We start from the raw sequence: 10,245 nt of genomic DNA, 5'->3' as shown, positions 1-10,245 counted from the left end.
AATTTATTGTGAGTTTTGATTATGGAAGTAATATATACTCAGTATATACACACACACAAACACACGTGTGTGTATATATGTAAACTTTTGAAAGGAAGTATATAATACAAATAAATATTGTTTTTGTGAATGAAAAATCTCACCTACCAGGGACTAAAAAAGATAGTGCATTTAGCAATGCCCTCTTATGTTGCTGAATTTTGTAGAACTGGAAGTGTATATTTCCTAAATAATACAGATTCTCTGAATTTTTTTTCAGGGCAGACAACTCTGGCAGTTTTATGTTTTTGCATAGTTTATAGGAAGAGTCTTAACTAGCTGAATGCTTCCTGTTTTCATTAGCATAACCCAGCCCACTTCCAACCCACAGCCAGAGCTACATTAGCCTTTGGGATTGGAGCCAAAATTTGAAACTACAGTGAACATAAGGGGATTTACTGGTGAGAGAGCTCTAGACCAACTTCACATTGAACCCATTCCTTTTCTAAGATCGGAAAAATGGTAACAAGAGCCATTTCCCCATATCGTTCAGATAAGAATTCAAGGTTTTAATCTATATTTTTATAGATTAAAAATATCTGGAATGATTAGCTGCACCACAGTAATACATTCAGCTCCGCTGCATATATTTAAGTTTGTCTGTTAATCTTTATCTCTCTTTTTTTATTGATTTATTTTTTGCATAGCGTTGACGTTATAAACCACAGACGAATTGGAGCTTCACATTGGAAGGACGCGTTCTGCAACATTTTTTTTTTACAAGAAGGGATCTGAAAAATGATAGGGACGAAGAGGAAAAAGAAGAGTGTGCTCTGGAGCAGGACAAAGACCCCCCATTGTGAAGACTTTAAACAGTGGGGCAGAAGGAGGCTACCTATTTTGGAATGGGCACTACATTACAACCTAAAAGAAAACTTGCCCCCAGACACCGTGTCTGGGATAATGTTGGCAGTTCAACAGGTGACACAAGGTAATGTACCGTCCTCATTTTTCCTGTCTTACACAGAACAAATGTCACTTTGCTTTTGTGGGAGAGTATTGTGACCTCAGATCTACAATTTAGCTAATGAAATGAATATTGAGTTAATTTGGGGGAAATAAACACATTGAACATTTAATACTGAAAAATGTATAAATATATAGAGAATTCTGTATGTCCTTAGAGCTTATGTTTATTGTGCATGCTGATTTAATTTTGGATCACATTGTACACTGTATTTATTTCTCAATAAGAAATTTAAACTGGTGAGAAGTCTCATTTTAATTTGCCTAAGGCAGATTCTAAGTGATATGCTGGGTTTAGATAGATGTTTCTCTTGGTGAAAACTTTTAGTTAACTAGTGGACACATGTGTGAGTGTGTGTATGTGTTTTCCTTAAAAGTATACTCATTTTATTTTTTAACTGATTCAGTTAATTATTTACTAACTGTAGCAAAGAAAGGAACTGACTTCTCAGGCTTGAGAAGTTAGAACACTTTCCTTAGCACAGACTTTGTAGATTTATATTTTCTTGCAGTTCCCCTACCTCCCTGTCTTGAACTATTACTCATACCATTAAACTATATGCACTCTTTGAACTGAATTATTCTGTAGCTGCAACAAACTTGTTTATTTGTGCTTTTAATGTGACTACAAACACCTGCACTAGGGCTTTACTTTAAGATCCATAATACTATCATTTTGTGGTGTTAAATTTTTCTAAATAGTCTTGTATTACTTTTTAATGACTGTTTGTTAACAGCAAAACACAGTGATCTTTCATTAAAAAGCAGAATAAATAACAGGTTAGGGCTTTTGCAGCCTTGTTTTTTATTTAATTTTATTCAAATGAGACACTGCTACGTTGAAACTTAGGGGATGAGTTTTAGTGGGGCTTTGTCACCAGGTAGTCTGAGTATATTTTTTAAACTTATTTTGTTTTAACTTAATGTGAAGCGAAAGGCTAATATATATTTAAAAACAATTTTTTCACCTTTGTAAAATACCAGGTTAATGAAGAAGTGTGGTAATATAATAAAATTACCGGTAATATGTCATTAGTGATATCATTTATATGTAAGTCATTAGTTAATTGTATGGCTTCTATCTGTGTATAGATTTTGAGGGATTTTGTTTTATAATTTATGCATTACATCAATTATGAAGAAAAACTGGGCAGATCTCAACTGATGAGAAGCACAAAGATCACCCAATGTGTCTTATAAAAGTATAGATCTTGCTATTGTTCCTTTTGGAAGTAAGTCTGCCCATGACTGGACAAGGCTACATCACGAGAGAAAGACCTTAAAATTTTGTGTTGGTGTATGAAAAGACTCATTCTTCTAAAAGTACCTATCCTCTTAAAAACAATGTTCTCAAACTTTCTCATGCTTACCTACTGTGGAGATATAAAAAGTGAAATATGCCCTGGCTGGTGTGGCTCAGTGGATTGAGTATTGGCCTGTGAACCAAAGGGTCGCTGGTTTAATTCCCAGTCAGGGCACTTGCCTGGGTTGTGGGCCAGGTCCCTGGTGAGGGCACATGAGAGGCAACCCCACATTGATGTTTTTCTCCCTCTCTTTCTCCTTCCCTTCCCCTCTCTCTAAAAATAAATAAATAAAATATTTTTTTAAAAGCAAAATGTCACAACATTGTAAGGAGCACTGTGCTAAACTCCATATATACGTTATATTCCCCCATCCCAACAAAATCCTAAGATAGCAGTTTCTTCTCCATAAGAAAATGTAGGCTTCAAAAAGTAAGTAATTTTTCTTGGACCTCATACCTAATAAGTGATAGAGTCAGGACTTGATTCCAAAGTCAACACTCTTAATATTTTATGCTTTACAATCTGTACTGCCAAAATAACTGGACATATTCATAATACCAATATTATTAATAATTGGAGACATTTCTTTAGAAAGGATCAAATATCCTCTCTTCAAATTACTTTTGCATTTAGCTTTCACCAGTGCGGGTTTCAGTCTCAAAAGTGAAGTTACAGGGAGAATAACTACAGTACAAGGGAAAATAAGGAAGGCATTTAGATATCACGGCCTTATGTTTGTGTGAATACAATCCTGGCAGATGTTACAGGCTCCATTTCTTTACAAAAGTCAGAAAAAAGAAGGGATAGTTTTTGCTTTTGCATCATAGCACAAAACTAGAAGCAAATACCTGTTTTTACTCTATTGATATTTGTTTCTTTTTAATATTTTATTTATTTATTTTTCAAGAGGGGGAAGGGAAGGAGAAAGAGTGGGAGAGAAACATCAATGTATGGTTGCCTCTCATGCGTCCCCTGCTGGGAACTGGCCTGCAACCCAGGCATGTGCCCTGACTGGGAATCAAACCTCGATACTCTGGTTCGCAGGCCCGTGCTCAATTCACTGAGCTACACCAGTCAGGGCTATTTGTTGTTTTTTTATTATTAAATACTTTTGAATTGTATTGTTGTTCAAGTACAGTTTTCTGCCTTTCCCCCATCCCTCCCAACCTCCCTCTGTTGCATCCCTGTTCGGACGCCAGATGTTGCAGACCCTGTCCAGCAGAGTCTGCCTGTTGTGGTTTATGACCAGAATCAATGCATAGGTGACAACAACCCTGTGTGGAGAAAGGGAACAGGCACGACTACTCTCTCAAGGGGAGAGTGCCTATGGTGCCTCAGCCACTCCCTCAAGAGGGGAGCACCCTGACCCTTGCCAAGACAGGCTTTTATTGTTTTCCTGGGGTCTTACATCATAGAAAGATTTATTATCTATCACATAGAATATTATTGTCTACATTCTAGGTACAATCAAGGAAATAAAAATAACATGCAAAGGGGAATGATAATGAGCTCATTAGCTCTGTTCTTGGGAGAACTTATACAGGCTTTGGAAATTACCTTGAAGATAGACAATACACATTTGTTGTTTTAGACCAGGGTGATGGAGTTTTAGCAAGAGCAAGACATAACAATCTATATGCATTTTCTAGGCCTGATTCCCATGGGAAAACTCAGTTTGAAGATCTGGCTCCTGCCCACCACTTCGCATCTGTAGGTTTTCCATACAGAGCTGAGTCACATTTGCCAGGCCAAGACAAACCGGTCTCCTGCATCCCTCCCCTGTTCCCAGCCCCCCTTGTTTTTGTCCATGTGTCCTTTATAATAGTTCCTGTAAACTCTTCACCCTTCCCCCCCATTATCCCCTCCCCTCTCCCTTGTGGTTACTGTCAGTTTGTTCTTAGTTTCAATGTCTTTGGTTCTATTTGCTTGCTTGTTTGTTTTGTTGATTAGGTTCCACTTATAGGTGAGATCATATGGTATTTGTCTTTCACCGCCTGGCTTATTTGACTCAGCATTATGCTCTCTAGTTCTGTCCATGCTGTCACAAAGGGCAGGAGCTCCCTCTTTATTTCTGCTGTGTAGAATTCCATTGTGTAAATGTACCATAGTTTTTTGATTCATTCATTTACTGATGGGCACTTAGGTTGCTTCTAGCACTTGGCTATTGTAAATTGTGCTGCTATGAACATTGGGGTACATAGGTTCTTTTGGATTGGTGTTTCAGGATTCTTAGGGTATAATCCCAGCAGTGGAATTGCTGTGTCAAAAGGCAGTTCCCTTTTTTTAGGAAATTCCATACTGTTTTCCACAGTGGCTGCACCAGTCTCCATTTCCACCAACAGCGCACTAGGGTTCCCTTTCTCCTGGGAAGGAGCTCATAGACTGTGTCAGACTGATAAAGGGGTGATTGCCCTTCCCCAAAGTAAGTAAATATAAATGTAGGTATGCTTATTTGAAAGAAAAAAAACAATTTAGATTATTTCTTAACCATGTTATTATAGTTTTTAGAAAACATTTGTGTTTTTTAAATACCGAAAACATGAGGGCTCTCTCATTTCTAATATTAGACAATGACCATTATAGTCAGCATCTACCACAATGCTTTTTAACTGACATCTTGTAAGATCTCACTACAGAATGTGTTTTAAAGATGAGCAAATACTCTAGAGAATGCTGTTGCCTTACAACGTGTCACCGATGTGGTTGGCAAGCTAAGTAGTATAGGACTCTGATTTGTAGAGTATTTATTTTGCATTCTAGCCTGGGTGACGACTTTGGGAGAAATAGCTCTTTTGTTTCCAACTTGAAAACCCAAATACTACAACAGGGCAGAGACTTACAATGCATGACTTGTCATGTAAGAACTCAATCCGCTCAGAAGCAATATGAGAATGTTTGATCTTATAATGCCCAGGAGCGCCTAGAATTTTGTCCCTAAGCCATGAAAATTCTATGCTGCCAGAGCATTGTGGGCTGCACAGAAAAGATGAATGTTCCTTATAATTATGCAGAATGTGTGACATTAATGGCACAAAAACGCATGTGTGGAAGCTCGGCGTCATTGCACCCTTGAGTGCAGCTTAGTGACATGTGGAACAGTAAGTGGAAACTCCCAAAGCGTACTGCTTTGTAAAAATTAAAGCTTGTCTCGGAATATTCTCCTGCATGGTCTCAGGCTTGAGGATGTGAAACCTTAGCATTAGCTACCTAGTTCTAACTTGACTCCCTGAATCACTGTCTTCCTGCTAGTACTTTTCTCCAGGAACAATAGTGACCTAATATTTCTAAATAAGTCTGAAGTATTCTTGCCTGGCCCCCATAAAAATATAACAAGGAGCTAGTAACACTCTGCTGGCTTTTCCCTTCTTCTCCATATCCCTCACCCCATGACCCATCATTCGTTCTTCACTATAGTTCCAGGCTTCATTCAACACTTCTGATTTTCTTTGGTGATTTGAACATTAAATGGCCATTTATATAATATATTAAGATTTGCAACAAAATAGATAGGCAGTGAGTGTGAAGATAAAGTGTGTGGCTTATGTAGTACCATGCATCTGTTTCTAGCAACTAGGGTCCATCCCTGTTTTTTTGTTGTTGTTGCTTTGCTTTGTTTTGTTTTAGTAACCTTGCCTCTGTAATCAAGGAAAAACACAGTATTCCAAAAATAATGATTTTTATCATTGAAATATAAACGAATGAGTGAATTATCTGTTATTTAGGACCATGATGCTATCTCTCATGGAGCAAATGGAATAATTAAATTATGGTTTATTTCATCATGAAATAAACCTAGATTAATTCTACTCTGTAATGGACTGTATTTGGAGGTTATAAGTAGGTCTTAATTATGCTGGTCTTCGTCACAGGGTTGGCCTTTGCTGTTCTCTCATCTGTGCACCCCGTGTTTGGTTTATATGGGTCTTTGTTTCCTGCCATCATTTACGCCATATTTGGAATGGGACGTCATGTTGCCACGGGTAATAATTCCTTTTTCTGCTTCTTATCTTACTAATGAAAGGGACCTCAGAAGTGATCCTTAGTTATTGGTTACATTTCTAACTTTGCTACTAAAAACTCAGCAAATATTAGGGCCAAGACATTTAACTTTCTGTGTTTCAGCTATTCCATACATATTATGATTTATTGCTATATTACTATATAACCAGGTTACTGTTAAAGACTCTGAATTTTTTAGTTGTAAAAAGCCATAAAAGGAGGACAATGTTCTGAATTTACAATGAAATGGAGAAAAATAAGCACTTTGAGGGGTAAAGAAAAGAATATATAAAATTTAGTGATTTAAATATTGAAAAATATTTTCCACATAATTGATCTTAGATTTATTCTAAGCTATAATCTACAATGTTCTTTATTTAATATGTCTTCTACCTTGTTTGGCTCTGCATTGTCTAATATAATTTGGTTTGAAGCATCACAAGTACAGTTGTCTGATAATAGAAGGGGATGGTTAAAAACGTGGGTTTTGGAGTTGTCAGGCTTCTTTTCAGCTAGATTTCAGGCAGTTCTGAATGATGGGGTTTTTTTTGTAGTTTAGTTGTAATTTTGATGTGGTTGTGGGAGGATTCAAGTACCAAGTTTAGCAACTCTGCCATCTTGACCTGAACCTCAACATTTTAAAATAGACATTTTCTGCATATTTAGGTTAAAAAGAAAAACCCTGGATTTCAGAAAGATTTCTGTGAGAACACAGACTAAACTCACAGGTGCGTGGATTAGAGCCCAGTTGTGGCCAAATCGAAAGCCCAAACTGTTCTTGTTAACAGCCAGTTGCTCAGGAAGGGACTGTCCTTTGTGTTGATGCAAAAGTAGAAAAGCACAATAATGAATTAGAATATTTTGAGGCCTATTATTTCTAAATTATTGTGCTCTCTAATTTCCTAAAAAAATTTTATTTTTCGAAATATTTTAAATATGTCATTAGCAAGAAAAAACAGATTGTTTTAGAGCTGACTCCAAAGCATTTTCTCTGTTAAAAACAAGAAAAAAGAAAAGGCAAAAAATTTTTCATGATATCATAAACACATAACTTGATATACATGTAAATGTACAGTTCACAAACCACTTTATTTCTTAAGCAGTTGTTATAGACATTTTACTGGTGGCATGGTTTTGAAATGGCCATTTTTATAAGACTCTTTAATAAATATTACTAACTGTAAATCATATAAATTTCAAAATACATATAATTTCTAAGGCATCGGTAAAGAAATAATTATTCTCTTGCCTTTTGGTATTATATTCACCCATTTATATGACCATATTTAACAAATATTAATTTAATAATATCATTATTTTGACTTTTTTATAATATTAAACATAGGGACCAAGTGAATCTTACTAAAATTTTTCTTTAGATATTTAATACAGATAATGTATTTCTCTTTTTAAATCAATTTATTATATTTTATAGTGGTGTATGTATGTGGGTAGAAATTCCTTTTTCCATTTTGTTGTTGAGAGAGGCATCAGAACTCTTGACAGAACACACTGGAAATGGTCCCACATTTGTGCGAAGCCAGGACAGTTCTTAGGAAATACCCTTGAACTTTATCTAATTACAGTAGACAGATATGGTATACCATATTTTGCTATGTATAATGTGCTCCCATGTATAATTTGCACCAAACTTTCAGGAAAATATCTTTTATTTTAATTTAATTTCTTAATTCAATTATTCATTTTTTATATTTAAAAACAAAAATGAATATTGTATTCCAGGGTATTATTTTGCATACAGATATTGTTATTGCTTTCTAGAGTTATGCTTTTAACACATAAGCATAAATAAAAGAACTAAAAACATTTATATAGGTACCGAATTAGTACTAACCATGTATAATGCACATGTTTATTTTTCCCTCAAAAATTTGGGCAAAACTGCGACTTATTCATGGCAAAATATGGTAATTGTTTTATGGGCTACAATATGTTGTTACACTATAATAAAGGTCCACTCTAATAAAGGTCTAATCTGCTATGAAAGTACAGGGAGTAGAAAGATTAAACTTGGCTTGCAGAATCCGGGATGAATCCTTATAAATATGGGATTAAAGCTAGACCTTGAAAGACCAGAGTGTGTGCACAGAGATGGAAGAGCAAGCACATCAGGCAAAGAGCTTCAGATTCATGCAGAGAACTCATATTTCACTACTGAGCCTACTGAGATTTTTATATTTATAATCTCATATTTCCCCAAACTCTGAAATGTAGATATGTGACTCTCATTTTATAAATGAGGCAATTTTGACTCAGGGTGATATACTGGATTTTCACCGAGTCCATGATTTTAATCCCTGCCCTGAGGACATTCTCTATGCAGGTCTGTAGAGAGGTGGGCACATGTATGGCCTGGGAGGGAATAGCGAATAGGTGGATGTGGCTAGAAGTTGAAGGAATGTGTATATGTAGGTAATTTTCTGCTTCTTCCATGGAGTGGAACAAAGAGTAGAGGAGTGGGGGTTGCAGAGGAGAGTGTTTCTAATAGATCTGCTCGGGTCTACAATATAGGTTCAACTTTAATGGTGGATTTCAACAATTTTCACTGAGTCTGTTACTAATAGGACATTCTCCACCCCATTCCCCCTTTTAGGCACTTTTGCCCTGACATCCTTAATATCAGCCAATGCAGTGGAACGTCTTGTCCCTCTGAGTAGCCAGAACCTAACTGCACAGAGTAACACAAGCATGCTGGGCTTGTCTGACTTTGAGATGCAAAGGATCGGTATTGCTGCAGCTGTTTCCTTCCTGGGCGGTGTGATTCAGGTAAGCAGTACTGAGATGTTGGGGGGAGGAAATTGAGATGGTAGCAAGGGAAAGGCAATTGGCGTTTTATTTTTATTCATGTTCATGGGTGTGTCTGTCTAGATGGATTAGGGGATATGTGTTGTCTTTATGAAAATACGGTCTGCTACATAAAATAGTTCATCTATAAGTGCTGGTTGAGTAAATGAGTTAGAATTAGTAAATGGAAGTTACAGAGAAGTAGTTTTTGACTTTTTAAGAACAAGCTTTCTCAAAAGTGTCTCACACAATGGATCAGACTTCCTTATGAGGCAATGAGGAAGGCCTCATGTTCACACAGTGATACAGTCATCACCATGCAATGATGTTATAGGAGAATTCTTATAATGGGAAGGAGACATGGCTGTTTCTATGATTCTTCCCTGTTTTCACAGTTGATGATGATACTGCCCATATCAATAGTAAACGGTGTTTAGTTGGTGCCATGGACTTGCTGGTGTGAGTGTTGGTGCATCAGTCTGTCTGGACCAGTCTTTGCCCCTTTCAGCATCAGGCGTGTGTGTTTTGCCAGATCATCTCTAGTATATTTTTCAAAACATCAGATCATATATTTGCTGTTTCTAGTCAGTTGTCAAAATTAGATAACTCAGAAATGAATATAAAATACATATCGACAAGTACTGACTATTAGCCATTGATTACCTGTTTCAGAGGTATTTTGGTTTACTCTTTCATTTTAAACTGAATTATGTATACATGAATGTCCTGGGTTGGTGGACACTATAGTTTACAGTATAACATTATTTACAAGGTCAAAGATGATATAAACACCAAAAATAGAGAAAAATAGTTGATGATTGTCTAAGATTGAATGATAGGAAGAAAAAATGTGACCTAGAGGTTAGGAACTTAAACTTAGTAGAATCACATCCCCTTCCAGCTACGTGGACAGGACAGACAACTTGATGTGCAATGAGAAAGAACTCCCGTCTTCACAGTTCTTTAGAGAACAGCCCATCTGTGTGTCAGCTTTGCCTAGGAGATTACTAGACTAGAAGGCCAGTATGCATTTTCTGTGGCTGATGTCTGTGCTTTCATGAAACACAAACTGGTTGCCTAGGTACCCTATATCCTTTGCTCTATATTTTTAAACGTGGATGATGCCAGCCTT

The 10,245-nt window shown here is 36.5% G+C and overlaps 1 protein-coding gene across 1 annotated transcript in view; it reads left to right on the top strand.

Annotated features, from left to right (window-relative positions):
• The first annotated feature begins 733 nt into the window (after window positions 1-733).
• Window positions 734-10,245, top strand: part of SLC26A7 (solute carrier family 26 member 7) — a 73,628-nt gene continuing 64,116 nt past the window's right edge. The window contains exons 1-3 of the mRNA XM_037140386.2: window positions 734-970; window positions 6,179-6,289; window positions 8,923-9,095. Coding sequence (XP_036996281.2) covers window positions 778-970; window positions 6,179-6,289; window positions 8,923-9,095 — 477 coding nt within the window. The 5' untranslated portion in view covers window positions 734-777. The remainder of the gene's footprint in view (window positions 971-6,178; window positions 6,290-8,922; window positions 9,096-10,245) is intronic.

Source organism: Artibeus jamaicensis, unplaced genomic scaffold (assembly GCF_021234435.1).
Source record: "Artibeus jamaicensis isolate MK-2021 breed Jamaican fruit bat unplaced genomic scaffold, CSHL_Jam_final scaffold_916, whole genome shotgun sequence".
In the NCBI taxonomy this organism is placed as follows: Eukaryota; Metazoa; Chordata; class Mammalia; order Chiroptera; family Phyllostomidae; genus Artibeus; species Artibeus jamaicensis.
Note: the sequence above shows the minus strand (reverse complement) of the source record. Positions and strands in the feature narration are given on the sequence as shown.